The 15,894-nt window shown below is 44.5% G+C and overlaps 1 protein-coding gene across 1 annotated transcript in view; it reads left to right on the forward strand.

The window, feature by feature from the left end:
* Positions 1 to 15,213: 15,213 nt before the first annotated feature.
* The window catches only part of PID1 (phosphotyrosine interaction domain containing 1), a 122,207-nt gene continuing 121,526 nt past the window's right edge, over positions 15,214 to 15,894 (forward strand). Inside the window, exon 1 of the mRNA XM_047084510.1 lies at positions 15,214 to 15,354. Within this exon, the coding sequence (XP_046940466.1) occupies positions 15,220 to 15,354 (135 nt within the window). The 5' untranslated portion in view covers positions 15,214 to 15,219. The remainder of the gene's footprint in view (positions 15,355 to 15,894) is intronic.

Here is a 15,894-nt window from a genome sequence, read left to right on the forward strand (position 1 = left end):
TGGAGCTTCCTCACAGCATAGCAGCTGGATTCCAAGATTAAGTGTCGTCAGAACAACATCTAGAAGCTTCCAGTCTTTTAAAGGCTAATGGGAGGGCTGTCGACCTCTTCTTTTGAGGTGAGGGGTGTCAAAGAGTTTGCAGCCATCTTTAACTTAGCACAGACCAAATTAGACCACTTACCTTTGCCTCTATAAGCCATTCACTTTCATAGCTTTTGACATCTCTCAAGGTATTTCTTTACCTGTCTTATCAACTCCCTCCCCCCACCACACACCTTTTCTCATACATTTTCAAAGGAGGCAAAAATTGGTTCTTGGAGGGAGAGGAATCATAGCTATTACAATGGGAATATCTATACCACAGAACATAAACAGATACACCGTATATCTGTGGTATTAAAATTTCATGGGGGCGGGGAGGCAATTAGGAAAAAAAAAGTCTAAGAAGCAGCCTTCTGGGGAGAGAGAATGTAAAAAACTTTGAGAAACGCTGTTTTACTTCCAGCCCAGATGTGTTATCTTCTCTTCCATAAAGTCAAGCCCGATCCAATCCCAGCAGAGTTAATCGTTCCCTTCTTATACACTTAGAGACATTTTATTTGTATGTCTGCAGTGTATTTAACTGCCTGTATGATGCCTCTTTTTCTCATACCTGATTGTGAGCTTCTTAGATACATACTATCCTGTACCTATAGTATGCCTGTAACTGATACTTAGTGAATTGAATTGAAATGGCCTCAGGGGCATTAGGTTTTATCTTGGTTTGGGTTTTTCCACAGACAGACTCTGAAGTAAGGATTTAAGCTCCAAGTAGCCTTTTGGAAAGTGAAGGAAACGCTGGTGGGGAGCAGGGAAGGAGAGGACGCCAACGAAGGGAATATTATCATGTCAGCTCCCGTGGGTGACCGGTACTCAATATTGTGGGGAAATTCTCAGAAGTGTAAAAAGCCAGAACCAACATTAAACCCAAACAGAAAAGCATCCCAGCGCAGAATTAAACCACCTGTGGGGCTGGGGAGCTGGGGTATTTATACTCTTAACGCTCCATCATTTGTTAATTGGAGACTCCGGGGGTCTTGAGCCACTGCAAAAAGCTTCTTCCGTGGCTTTGGAAAAAAACCCCAAGCAGAGAGAAGTAGGTGGTAACTTCCACTGATGGAGGAAGTCAAAAGTGGGAGGACCTGAGGGCTAAGGGCAGAGCACCAATAACATAAGCTGTAAGCTTCCTTAGCACTTAATGACTAAGCTAGTCAGAGGAAAGGGGAGGATGGTTTTTGTTTGAAATGGGGAACTCTTACTTGCTCATTGTCAGTTTCCTCGGTTGAAGTTCAGCCCCATGAAGGCAGGAAGCATGCTTGTCTTGATCAATAAGGTGTACTCAGCAGAGTCCCTGACTCAGTAAATAAGAGAATTAATGAATCAATGGCTGAATAAACCAGCACTAGGATTTAAGAGATGGGTTCTTTATTATGTTCCAATTCAAAGGAGGTCAGAGCAGGTTAAGATGCAAGCTGGTAATGAAAGCTGACACGTGTCAGGTGAGATTTGACTTCAGGAACTCTTAGAAGACCAACAGACTGACTACAACGTAGATATGCTCCTGGTGTTGGCCTGCGGCTTATTGACCCATTGGCATTTTTGTGACCAAGCAGCTGTGAGTCAGATTCAGGTCCACTGAACTCAGGCCCAGCCCAGGCCTTGTCCACAAGACTCAGGTCTTGTCCTGAGAAATTTAACATTATCTTGGGTTCAGGTGCTGTGAAAACAAAGATTGTCCCGAGAAGTGGCTGTACTCGGATAAGCTTGTGACCTTGGAGAATCCACATGGTGTGTACCTGTCCGTTTTGTCATGGGCTGAATTATGCACCCACCCCCCCCACCCCCAAAAGATATGATGAAGTCCTACCACTCAGTGCTTCGGGATGTGACCTTATTTAGAAATAGTCTCTGCAGAGGTAGTCAAGTTAAAATGAGGTCATTAGCATGGGACCTAATCCAATATGGTGTCCTTAGAAATTCGGACTCAGAAACAGACACACACAGGGAGAAGATGATGTGAAGGTACAGAGAGAAGGCAGCCATGTCCCTGGGGTGGTACATCCATCTACAAGCCAAGGAATGCCACAGAGTGCTACAGATTCCCATCAGGACTAATAGGTAGAAAAGGCAAGGAAGGCCTTTACTCCAGAGCCATCAGAGAGCGTGGTCCTGCTGGCCCCTTGATTTTGGACTTCTAGATTCCAGATCCATTAGACAACAGGTCTCCATTGTTTCGAGTCACCAGGTTTTCATACTTTGTTATGGCAACTCTAGGGAAGCAGTATCCTTTCTTGTCTTTGTCTTTTCTCTCTTTTTGGACAAAGTCTTTCCCAAATGGTTGCCCCCTGCCTCTCTTTCTTCTTCCTACTCTTTGCTTGCTTTTCTATGTATGCTACACTGATGAATAGTTCACATTTGCCTGTGGGTTCCCCTGGTTTATGAAGGACATTCTTTTTTTTTTTTTTTTAATATTTTTTAAGTGTTTATTTCTGAGACACAGAGAGACAGAGCATGAATGGGGGATGGGCGGAGAGAGAGGAAGACACAGAATCTGAAGCAGGCCCCAGGCTCTGAGCTGTCAGAGCAGAGCCCGACGCGGGGCTCAAACTCACAAGCCGTGAGATCATGACCTGAGCTGAAGTTGGTCGCTCAACCGACTGAGCCACCCAGGCGCCGCACAAAGGACATTCTATTCTTAAGTCATTTGGGGGATGAGAGAGGCTCTTCTTCAGATGTTTGGCCCTTTTGGCTGTTACTCAAAAGGGGGTCATTAACTCATTGAAACGGTTTGCCATCTGTGCCAGAATTGGGTCAGAATGAGGCCTTTTCTGCTGTTGTAGTGTGGTGAGATGGGCCTAGGAGATGGCCTACCTCTCTTACATGTTACTCCTTGTGGGGCTGCAGGCATAGATCCCTTCCTTTCCAAGGAAATTTAATGGATTTGCATGACTTTAGGGAACTCAAGTGAGGCCATTAGTCATGGTTCTTGTGGCTGAGACTTGTCAGCTTCCCCCTAGTGAGGTTGGATGTTTGTCTAGTTGTGGACCCGGATTAGAGCTCATTGCCAAGGCGGTTTTCAGAGAGGAGTCATGTGGCTGATGGTAGCAGGAAGTGGTATGGAATCAAGGAACGGAAGGCGACGAGCTGAGATGAGAACAGTGTGACTCAGGCGTGTGTGTAGTTTGAAGGAATGATGTTTTTCCTCACTTAATGATTTGTTTATGCATTAAGCATTTATTTAGTAGCTACTCTGTGTCAAGCACTTAGCTAGGGACAAGGGCTATAAAGAGACAAGTAAACAGTAATTCAAGTGCCCCAGGTGGCATGAAAATCCTGATTATTATACAAAGCTCAGTTCAGGCAGAAAGCGGGCAGGAAGGATAGTTCTTAGCTGGGAGGTAGGGAGTTTCAGGAAAGCCTTTATAGGTGTGATCATAATTGGGGGGAACAGCAACAGAATATAAGAGTTGTTGTCTCCCTTGATAGGGGCAACTTTTTAGTTCTTTTGTAAAACAACTCTTCTAAAGATATCATGTAAAGCAAAGGAATTCCCTGCCCTCTGTGGATGACTACAGCCTAGTTGCTCTCCACTGAGCCCTCATCAAAGCAAACTCTGGCTTGCCCAGTCTCTGGCATGGCCCCATCCTGACCACTTGAAGCCTGGGGACAAAATTATTTTTAGTTTCCTTCCAACCTGCCAAGATAATGTTCAATCCTGCATCAGCCGAAATCTAGTCCTGCAGAGGAATTTTGTCTAGTGAAAATAAAAACAAATGAGCATGCCTGTCAGTATATGTGTTCATAACACGTATCGGCTGGGTCCTGATGAGCAGGGTATTCACCGACACCATAAAGCAAGCATTTCAAACTGGAACATAAAGGTGTCCCTGGGGCTGTACTCAGGGACTGAATGAAGTCCCTTGGGGAAATAGGAGACACAGTCTTTGGAATCTTAAACTCCTAACATTTGGTGTGGTTTCCAAATCTTACATTGTTTCTTTTCGTTCCCTTAAAAATATGTTGATGCTGTTTTGTTTTCATTCTCTGCTGTATGCTCTCATTTATTGCTTTGGAGGAAGACAAGTACTCAGGGTGTTTCTAGCTGTGCGCTTGCTTTGGTCTGGTTTTTAGAGGCTGCTTTGTGCTGCACCCGTGCACGTGTGTGCCTCAAAGAAGGACGTGGCCAGACGTCCACTTGATCTATGCCTCGTCTACGATTTGATTGCAAATAACTTATGTTAAACTTCCCAGAAAATTAATAGCAGTTGGCATTTTGCATGGCAGAAAATACAAATTGGCAAAAGGAAGGAGAGGAAAGGGAAGAAGAGAAAAAAAAATTACATGCAATTCAAGAACCTGGAAGTGACTACTGTGAATATTTTTGTATGTGTGCTTCCAGATATTTTAAAGTGGCTGTCTAAACATAAATGGCAGAAAATAGGGAAAAGAATAAAGATAATTTGTGTGTGTGTGTGTGTGTGTGCGTGTGTGTGTGCACGTGCGCGTGCATGTACCAGTTACTCGGTATTTAATGTACATTGTCGGGGGAAATGTTGCAGGATATGTTAGAGAATCGGGGCCTTGACATCAGAGGGCTTTAGAGTGAATCTGCCCTGTTTTTATCAGAATGTTGTTGGAAGGTAAATGAGATAATTCTTGTCAAGTGCCTTTGGCACTTGATGCAAGGTTGGGTCTAGCTCTCTCTCTTTCTCTCTCTGTCTTTCTCACACACACACATTTATATCCATTACTGGTCCTATTTTATGATGAGTCATCGATTTAGACTCACGATTGACCCTAAGATTTTCCGATTCTAAAACCTTTCATTTCATTCCATGCCTTATGCTATTGATTCCAAAATTAAGTCTATTATGCAGTTTTAAAAGATGATATAGCAGCAACCTTACTAACTCTAGACAGGTGTCGAAGTCACAACCAGATAGCGGTCAGCATCCATGGAGACATAAATATCTGAGCTGGAAAGAAACAGGATTTGGGGGAAAGGACCTTTGGAAATTATGGATAATGCTAACATGTACATCATAACCTTTTATGCGATCGTCCGAATACAGAGCATTCTTCAGTGCACTTAGCTGTGGTTGATTAAAGATATAAATTTGACTCTGGCTTCCACCTACCATAAAGACAGCTGCAATAGCATCGCTTTCCATCCTATGAACAAGAAAATGCCAGATTATTTACAAAATCAAACCTTCCCTTGAACCCATCAAAGAGCCAGGGGCATAGTACACCCAGCTGGCCTGAAATGTATAGGAAACACGCCCTCCAGAAAAAGAGGCCACATGAGTTATGGCTCACTTTGAGTGGAGAATGGATGATGGCTTGTAAGGCAAGAGGGTAAGAAAAATTCAGGTAACATCACTAGCAAATTTTTAAAGGTCAGTTGTGGGCTAGCGTAAAAGTGAAGAGCCCATGGTTACTCTCTACCCAAGGAGAATTCGCATTAATTCATAGACCTTTCTAAATAGACTACCAGTGAGACTCAGGACAATGACTGACAGCCAGGCTGGAGGCCGGAGCAAGCCTCTTTGATGGTTCAGGCCTAGGGGAGGGGTGTGGCTACCATGCACAAGGCCAGACACCTGGACTTTTCTAAGGAACACCAGACTTCACAGCTGGGGGAGGGTGAAACATCCCGTGCTCCAAGGGCATAGGTGAAGACCCCTTGTAACTTGTGGAGAGGAAAAGAAAAAGAATTTTCTGCATCTGGAGGAGAGGCAGGGGACCGCCCTAGATCCAGACAAGTACGGGTCTCTTAACAGCGGGGCGGGGGGGGGGGGGGCAGAGACGAGATCACTGAGCAAGCCTGACTTCCGAGACCGTAGGATCCAGGACCTGCCTAAGACTGAGGTAGAACAAGGAGGAAGAACCCTTCCCTGCCCTTCCCTCAATACATTCCCAGGCTAGAAAGCACCTGGCATCAGGCGATTGCAGTTAGCCTCTGGGGCCAGGGAAAGAATGAGGACAGAGAGGCTCTATGAGTCCCAGGGGTACAGAGAAGCCTGCAGGCTGAGGGTGGAGCTGGAATGTTGACAGGCACCTCCCAGCAAAGCAGACCCCCAACCTAAAGACAAGGTAATTCTAGAGGATTGAAATCTGTGGTGTAGCAATAAAACCAGAAGCCAGACCAATTCCAAGTGAGACTGACTTGGCACACCACACTAAGTGCCCGAGCAGAAGGGATACGGTCAGGTTCAGGTATAAAAGCTGTGGCCCTCCGACGTTACCACGCATGGTGTCCAGAACTCAATAGGAAAGTAGGAGACACACAGAAAGTCAGGAGGAAAACAATCCATTGTGAGGAGACAAAGCCATGAACAGAACCAGGCTAAGAGATGACTCCGATACGGAATTTAAAATAACTGATGAATATTTAAAGGCTCCGGTGGGGGGGGGGGAGTGGAGAACAAGCAAGAACATATGGGGAGTTTCAGCAAAGAAAGAATCAAACGAAAGTGCTAAGGAAAACAGGAATACGAAGGAAAACAACAACAGTAACAGAGCTGAAGACTACCTTTAATGAGCTCATCAGCAGACTCAGCAAAGACAAAGGAAGAATGAGTGAACTTGTGGACAGGCTTTTTCAGTTGTATTGATTATAGGTTTTCTGCATTGTATTTCATTGATTTCTCCTCTGATCTTTATTATTTGGTATCTTCTTTTTTTTTTTAATTTTTTTTAAACGTGTATTTATTATCGAGAGACAGAGAGACACAGAGCACGAGCAGGGGAGGGGCCGAGAGAGAGGGAGACACAGAATCTGAAGCAGGCTCCAGGCTCTGAGCCGTCAGCACAGAGCCTGACGTGGGGCTCGAACTCACGGACCGCGCGATCATGACCTGAGCCAAAGTCCATTGCTTAACCAACTGAGCCACCCAGGCGCCCCTATTATTTGGTATCTTCTGCTTGGGGTTTCATTTACTCTATTTATTCTTTCATTTTTTTTTTTAAGGCTGAAGCTGAGTTTATTGAATAGAGAATTTTCTTCTTTTCTAATAGTGGCATTTTGTGCTATAAAATTCCCCTTATGTATGTTTTAGTGGCATCTCAGAATTTTTGGTATGTTACGTTTTCATTTCCATTCAGCTCAAAGTACTTTCTGTATTGCCTTTTGATGTGTTCTTTGATCTATGGGTTATTTGGAACTGTGTTCGTTTCCATGTATTTGAAAATTTTACAGAGAATTTTCTGTTGATTTTTCTTTGTAGAATATGATTCCTAAATTTACTGAGGTGTTTTTAAAAAAAAAATTATGGCCCAGAATTTGGTCTGTTTTGGTAAGTGTTTTATGTATCCTTGAATCCTGTTGTTTTTGGGTGGAGTGGTCTAGAAATGTCAATCATGTCGCGTTGTTGGTGGCGTTATTCAAACTTTATAGATCCTTGCTGCTTTTCTGTGTAGTCTATCAATTTTGGAGAGAGTGGGATTGAAATCTCTGACTGTATTTGTAGTTTTTGTCTATGCCTTGTGGCCTACCAGTTGTATTTGCCTCTTCATATTTTGAGTGAATTTCTTGTAGGCCACATAGAATCAGGCCGTCTTCGTCAACGCTCACTATATCTGCCTTCTTTTTTATTAGTGGTATGAATTTTATAGATGTTAAATCTATCATTTTAGGGTTTATTTTCTCCTTGTCTCAGCTGGGCTTTTTGTTATTAACTTTGTCCTCTCTTTCTGCCCCCTTTTTTATGATTCTGTTTGATCTCTCCTGTTAATGCATGTAACTCTTTGGTTTGTTATTTTAGTCATTGCTTTCGTATAGTATACCTTTAGCTTATCGCCTTGCGATGATATTAAACCATATCACATACACTGTTAGATGCTTACGGTAGCATACTTAGGCTTCACCTTTTCTGACCTTCGTTCTTGTGTGTTTGTGCTAAAATCTTCCTCCTCCCCAGTGAGCTCTGCGTAAGCCTTGGGGGCTTTCTGCGTGCTCTGTGGGCATAGAGTTATTTCGGTGCCTCTCCCACATAATCTCTTGAGAGAATCTGTGATGTTCAAAAGAAATGCTTCCATAATTAAAACTGCATGAATAAATATGGGTGTGCGAACATGAGTATTTTCAGTTAGTTTAATAATAGCTATCACTTTTAACAGATACAGACAACCTTTTAAATTTAGGAGTGTCTGGAGGTACGCCTTTGAAATTCAGTTGGAACTTTTTTCAATAAGGCAATTACTAGGGACACTTTGCAGCAAGAAGGGGAATGCCATAGTGCTATAGGTCTTTCTTTGCATTAAACAAAAATTAATCCTTGAATGACAGAAGGCGATTCTGTATATGCTTGCTAGATTTGGGGGAGATTATCCAACCCTGTTTTACTTTTAAAAAAGGACAGAAATGAAAATCAAAATCTTTTGCATTGAAATGTATTTAAATGAAAATTGAATTTAAGTAGAGTTTTCTTTTTATTCGTTCACCTGTTTCCTCTTAATCATATAACAAACCATTTGCTGTTTGTTTAAGAGGAAAAGAGTTTTCTTGCTTTGTTTTGTTTTGTTTTGTTTTTTGAATGGCTATTTAAAAGCAGACATGTAAGAGTTTACATTGAAAATGATAAGTGAGATCTTATTAAAGGTCAGAATGGAGTATTGCAATGGCTCCTTTTCCGGTATTCGGGGCTTGAATACACGTTTTTAAAAAGTAAGTGGTGTAAAATGTAAGGAAACTACAACTAAGTTTAATTAATTCTTACCTACCCCCCAGGAATAAAATGAAGTGTGGTTATGTGCAGCATGTAAAAGCGTCACTGATTTTTGCATGCTGGCACAAATTAACATTTGTTTGGGGTACTGAAGTTTTCCATTTCTTTGATTGGCCCCCTTGTTCCTTGTGGTTCTCTTAAGGAGAACATTTGCAATATTTCTGAAGCTTGATGAGGGCATTACTGAATCAGTCATTTGCAAGTTAAAACTGACCATTTTTGCCAGCCTTCACAATGCAAGGATGAACCAGGGATTAAAACCTTCATGCCTTTTCTTTCATTTGAGTGAGGATAGTGTTCCGTTATCCCAGAAAAAGAGGAAGCAGGATTTGCCTTCAAAAGATGCTTTATATTTTGGATACGGAGTCAATACAAAGGTGAGATACACCCGATTTGAATTGGTAAAATATGTAAATACTTGCCAGCTAAACTGTCAGAGATTAATGTCTGAATAGGAGTAAGTAGCAAGCGCCAACTGTAAAATTATACAGGGCATGGCGATTACCCCCTCCGCATAATGGGGCTTGATTTAGAGGCTCTATTTTAGGATTGCGCATAAAGCACCAAGTGCAGAAAGCCCGGCTTTGTCTAATTTGTCCGGGGCAGTGCCCTAATTTTCTACAACCCTGCTCACTTCCCTTCTGTAAGAATGAATAACACATTTGCTTTATGGAACTCTGTGTATCTTTCATTTGGGAGCCATGGCTTTTCCAAGCTCCTCTCTTCGATTCCTCTTCTGTTGCCTTTTTTCGAAGGCTCCTGGATCGTGTTAAGTTGCACTGTCTTTACGGCACTTGTCTATCCGTGCAGAGAACAAGCGATGCCATTTTTGACATGGCGTAACGTAGCCCTTTAGACGTGACGGATGAGAACACCGAGGCCCAGGAAGTACAAGGCCTTGCCCTTCTGATGGAGCTGTCTTTACCACCCAGCGAGAGAGCTGGCCACCTGAATCGGTGTCATTGCGGGGACACTCTCGGGCTCTCTCTTGAGACTTGGAATTCATCTCGTTTTGGCAGTAGCCCACAGAGCTTTATTGTAGACATGAGTAAGCTGGGGACCGTAATACCTCCTTTAAATTATTATCGATGCTTTATCATTAAGGCCCCACCTATTCAAATAACAAAGTGCAAGATCCTCTATGTTTCCTTAAAAGCTAATGTTGCTGTTCTGTTCTGTAGTTTTAACATTTATGAAGTCCTTTTAACGTTTTGTTAGTGGCTCCGTTTTATTGTCTCAGGTGTTTTTTTTTCATCAGAAAGTAATTTGTATCGGTGAGACTCTTTCCGAACAGATGCCTCACGCAAGCTCGCTTACACTTGTAAGAGAGAAGGTACTGGTTCTCATACTCAGTCAGAGGCAGCTGGAGCCAGGGCTAGGCAAGGTCACGTCTGTGACTCTCCATGGCTCGTCCCTCTTGGTCTCCGGGTGGTCTTATTCTCGGGCTGACCTTGGCGGGTGAGGAGGTCAGCGGTAGCTTCCTACTCACATCACCTTGGCCTAGCAACCCTGTGAGTCAGTCAGTCTCCTGGAAGAGTCTGTCCTGCCAATCTTGAGTTTCATCTGAACCAACGCCTTTGGCCAGGGACACGTGGTACTCAGGCGGTCAGCCTGTGTCGCATATTCCTTCCCAGGGTCGGGGGCAGGGACAGCCCCGCTCCACAAAGCAGCTATAGCAGTGGAGACGTTTCCTCAAAGGGGGGCAGAAGAGTGTTCTTAGCAGAAACAGCTCTACCGTCACACTTGTACCGTTCGTTCCTAGATTTTCAAGGGCAACTCACAGTTACATGAATCTTCTATAAAAAGATGTATTCTTGTAGACCCAATGACTCATCAGATAATTCACATCGTATTTCCCTCTTTAGCCTTATCCTTTCATTGTGGGCAAAAAGGACAAAGCCGTTAAAGAAAACAAAATGCATTTTTTCCAGAAAAGGAATAATTGTCTCTATTTCACCTTCACATACTGCCTTAGCCTCTCTCTCTGCAGCTAGTCGATGAACTCACACAGGTTTGCAGTTGTCATTTGATTTAACAGTGTCCAGCTCTCTGTGAGAAACCCGTTCAAGCAAAGACTAACATTTCATTTCTGTTCCAGCTGTGCCTGCCTCAGTGTCTGCTTGAGGGGAGGTATTCAGGGACAGGGTGCACAGCGGATCGGCGAGCTGGAGAGCCACCAAGGCTTTGAAGAGATAGGTGGTTCAGGTTACACAGCCCGTGTGGAAGTTGGCATTTGCACTCCGTTATCTTCCCGTCCCTAATGTGGGGTTTTAGAAATGGTTTCTTTCTCTTCCTTGGCTCTGGCTGCCTGCGTCCGGCCCGCAGCTTCCAGTCTCTCGCTGCGCTCAACGGCCAAACCAGTAGCCATGGCATTTGGTCCCCCAGTGGGGACGGGCAGACAATCTCGGAGATTCTGGGCAGTGTGGTTGTCCAGACTTCATGGGAATGGAGTCACCTCTGGTGCCATCTTTAGGAACTTGTTGTGTGGCAAAAGTCAGGCTGAGGTGAGCTGTGGGTTCATGTACTGCTCATGGAGCCCCCAGCAAGATGGCGGGTGAGGACAGTGTCCTCACTTGCTCATTAGCTCCTCTTCTGAGCTACTCTTCTCTTTACCCTCTTCGTCGTATGGCCCCAGTTGCTGTCTCACAAAGGCGACCAGCTTTTCCTCTCCCTGTCACGTATCTGTGGTGCTCCTCCCAGACCTCTTTGTAACACCAGATGTTGGGCTGGAATCAATTAAGAACAAAGGCAGAAACTTCCAGATTAATTTGAAAACTTGCCCTTGTGTTTTTTTTTTCTTTTTAAGTTTATTTATTTATTTATTTATTTTGAGAAAGAGAGAGTGTGCATGCCAGCGGATAAGGAAGGAGCAGAGAGAGAGAGACAAGGGGAGAGAATCCCAAGCGGGCCCCATGCTGTCAGTGCAGAGGCTGGAACCCCTGAACCGCAAGATCATGACCTGAGCGGAAATCAAGAGTCGGATGCTTAACGGACTGAGCCACCCAGGCGCCCCTGCCCTTACGGTTTTAAAAAATACAAATCAGGGGCGCCTGGGAGGCTCAGTCGGTGAAGTGGCCGACTTCAGCGCAGGTCGTGATCTCACAGTTTGTGGGTTCCAGCCCCGAGTCGGGCTCTGTGCTGACAGTTCAGAGCCTGGAGCCTGCTTTGGATTCTGTCTCTCTCTCTCTCTCTCTCTCTCTCTCAAAAATAAACATTAAAAAAATTAAAAAAATACAAATCACTATTCACTGAGAAATAGGACAGCAGATCTCCCTTCCATTTGAACAAATATCAGGCTGGCGACTTTGTATCCTGAAAGGTGGCTGTGTTCGTCAGGGTTAAATCAGAGAGAGAACTAGGAGGAGAAATGCCTCAGGACTTATTCGAGGAACCGGCTTATGCAGTTGTGGAGGCTGGCGAGGCAGGGCTGAGACCCTTGAGGCAGGCTGTCAGGAAGGGTAGGCTGGAACTCTTGGGCATGGACTGAAGCTGCCGTCCACAAGTAGAAATTCTTCCCCCTCAGGGAAGCCTCACCTCACCTGTTGTTTCAATTGATTGAATGAAGTCCACCCAGATTATCCAGGATATGTCTGCAATTCAAATGATTATGGACTTTAATCTTACCTACAAAATATCTTCACCGTGTTTGGTTAAATAATAGCATAGTAGCCTAGGCAAGCTGACACATAAAAGTGACCATCAGCGTGGCCGTTGGGAGTAGATTCGGTGTGGCCCCATGGAACTGCTTTAGGCTCTTGGGATACTTCATTGACTAAACAGTTTCTGCTCTTAAGGCATTTATGTTCTAATGGAAGAGGACAGAAAATAAGATAAACAAAATACGTAACTTTTTCGTGGTGACAAGTAGTGAGGAGAATAATAAAGCGGAGGAAGGGGATGGACGGCGATGAGTATGTACATGTGGAATTGGTTACATAATCTGTGAGGCCCAGGGCAAAATGAAAATGCAGCGTCCTATATTCAAAAAGTAGAGAAAAGTGCCGCTAAAGGCACTGAAACATAAAACTTTTTACTTTTCTTCGTGAATCTGTCTCTGGCACAGTCATGGTGTTTTCTTCTGTTTGATTGGTGGGTTGCTTTTGTTGTTTAATGCTGTTCTAACTAAAAAAAGATTCAACATTGAGATTATTAACACGAATCTACCATTCATCATTGTATTGTGCAATGCCCACTTTAAATACAAGGATAGGAGCAGAAGCGTTGAAATGAGACGAAGTTTGCACTTCCTGGTTCATATGTGCATCTGAATTTTGTTCTCACCGGAACAGTGGAAATATGCTACAAAACTAACTCACCTTATTTATTTATTTATTTATTTATTTATTTATTGAGAGTGCCTGCCCACGAGTGGGGGATGGGAGGAGGGGGAGAGAGAGAGACAGAGAGAGACAGAGAGAGAGAGAGAATCCCAAGCAGGCTCCATGCGCATTGCAGAGCCCAGCATGGGGCTCAATCCCACGACCCTGGGATCGTGACCTGAGCTGAAATCAAGAGTCAGACTCTCAACTGACTGAGCCACCCACTGCCCCTGTTTCATTTCTTTTTATTAATTAATTAACTAATTGTTTTGAGAGAGAGAGAGAGAAAGTGCGCACACACGAGTGAGGGAGGGGCAGAGAGAGAAAGAATCCCAAGCAGGTGCCGTGCTGTCAGTGCAGAGCCCGACGTGGAGCTCTAGCCCACAAACCGCGAGAGCACGACCTGAGCTGAAATCGAGAGTTGGTTGCTTACCCGACTGAGCCACCCAGGTGCCCCTGTTCCATTTCTAAAAATGCACATTCTCCTGACACTTTACCTTTAGCTTGCAGATTAGTGAGGAGGGACCGAAGGGAGGAGGAGCTGTGGCTGTCCTCCCTGTCCCTTTCCTTCTCTGTTGTCATTTTCAGTGTCATTTTCTGTTGTCTGTTACAGGAAAGTCCTACAAATAGAAGGGATGTGCTAGAGTTCCTTGATCATTCATGTTTGTTAAAATACAACTGACTTACTTCTGCATTTGAAGCAAGTTCTCCTTCCAAAGCATGGCCTCCTGGGGCTGCCAGTGCACTGCTTACAGAGCCATGGACCTAATATGCTTGCCTGGTACTCACTTGGCATCTTCTTGAATTCCTAGGCATCAGGGGATGCACCTATTATGTGTATCTCCTCTACTCACGCATGTACTCTACTGTTTCATTGGACTCAGCTTACAAAACACAGGCTCAAAGACCATGACATTCACCCAAGAGCATTAAACCAAGCATGGTGTTCTCCTAAGCATGGGGATCCTGTTGTGATGGTGCAGGTTGCGGGCCCACGAAGCCATCTGTGTGTATGTGGGGGGGGGCACACGCACCTGCTATTTTAGATAATATTGATAAAGAAGGCCTGTCTCATAAGGTGACATTTGATCAAGGTCCTCAAGAAGATACAGAAGCAAGGGATTCAGATCCTAGAGCAGGGGGAGCATGTTCAGACATCCCAAGGCACGTGTGTCTTCGCCTTATCCTCAGAAGAATAAAGACGCCACTGTGGTTGGATCCAAGTGAGAGGGAGGGTGAGGAGCGGGAGGTGAGGTTAGAGAGGCAGCGGTCCCTGAATTGTGCGTGGGTTTCAAGGCCAAGGCAAGGACTTGGAATATTTTTGTGAGAAGGGAAGGCTTGAGATAGTCCTACCAGAGGGGTGACAAGCTGTGATCTGAGCTGAGAAGGCCCCCCTCTGGCTGTGCTGTGGTAATACCCTGCACTGGGTCAAGGTTGGGAGTGGTAGGACCAGATGCTATGGTAGACCAAACAAAGATGGGGCCTGGACTGAGTGTATACATAGGAGTTATTAAATGTAGCTGGATTCTGGTTATATTTCAAAACGGATGCCAACAGGAACTGCATACAGAATAGATATTTACTAGACTCAGGAAGATAAATGGTCTATTGAAAAGTGGTGGCTTTCCTGAAGTTCTACAGCCAGCGCATGGCAGAACGGGGGAAGGCAGAGAGCAGGATTCTTGTGTTCTTTTCATTGGTCCTTCTCCTTTTTCATTAGCTCTAGACTGCCCCCCAAAATAGCGCCGATCACCTTTTCTGAACATCTTCACTTCTTTGGCTGAAATCAACATGCCTTAAATCTCTAGGAGTCTCTCTCTACATATCACCTTGGAAGAACTTCCCAGAGCAAGGTGTTGGTGATTCTACCGCTGCCCCGTGTTCCCGTGGTCTCTGTGTGGGGGGGTTGCCTGTCTCCCACGGTGTCAACTTAGGGGCATCCTGACAGTTTTCCCCCTTCATGTGACTGAGTGTCTCTTGACCTTCCCTAGTAAAACAGAGTTAATAAAAAAGATTTTGCTACTGGGTCTGATGTATCGGTGCACCACATACTGCTCCAAAAAATTCCACTAGAGTTGGCTTCTTTATTTATTTGTTTGCTTGTTCCTTTTGCTCGTCAGCACTTTCAGACCATGCTGAAGTCTAAATTGAATGTCCTGACACTGAAGAAGGACCCCCTCCCAGCAGTCATCTTCCACGAGCCTGAGGCCATTGAGCTGTGCACCACTACACCCCTGATGAAGACCAGGACTCACAGTGGCTGCAAGGTATGTGGCATGTGGCCCGCAGCCAGCGGGAGAGACAAAAGGATGTGTAGCCTTAAGACACTTGTTTACCAGTGGTAACCATTTATTTACTTATGTGTATTTCTCATGAGACAGAGAGAGTGAGTGGGGGAAGGGCAGAGAGTGAAGGAGCGAAAGAGAATCCGAACACAGAGCTCGAACCCACAAACCACGAGCTCGTGACCTGAGCTGAAATCAAGCGTCGGAAGCTTAACCCACTGAGCCACCCAGGCACCCCTCCCCCACGGTCACTTTTTAAAGGAATGAAAAGGTAGAACAGCTAATAAAAGCTCACTGAGTGATGGTTGTATGAATCTGTCTCTTGCTCTATTTTTAGCGACCTGGCTCTCTTCCTTGTTTTCAGGTACGCATGAAAGACATAAGTTTTAGTATGTATGAGTAGAATAGTATTCTGCCCACATTTGTTGTACCATCTGAACCCATGTACACAGGAAAAGTTCTGTCCTTCGTGATCCTTCCTTCCCTTGTATTTGCACTCTGAATAAACCACATCTTGAAGAA

The sequence above is a fragment of the Lynx rufus genome, unplaced genomic scaffold, assembly GCF_022079265.1.
Source record: "Lynx rufus isolate CCGP_SWC_20201006 ecotype Redwood Valley unplaced genomic scaffold, mLynRuf1.p SCAF_2, whole genome shotgun sequence".
In the NCBI taxonomy this organism is placed as follows: Eukaryota; Metazoa; Chordata; class Mammalia; order Carnivora; family Felidae; genus Lynx; species Lynx rufus.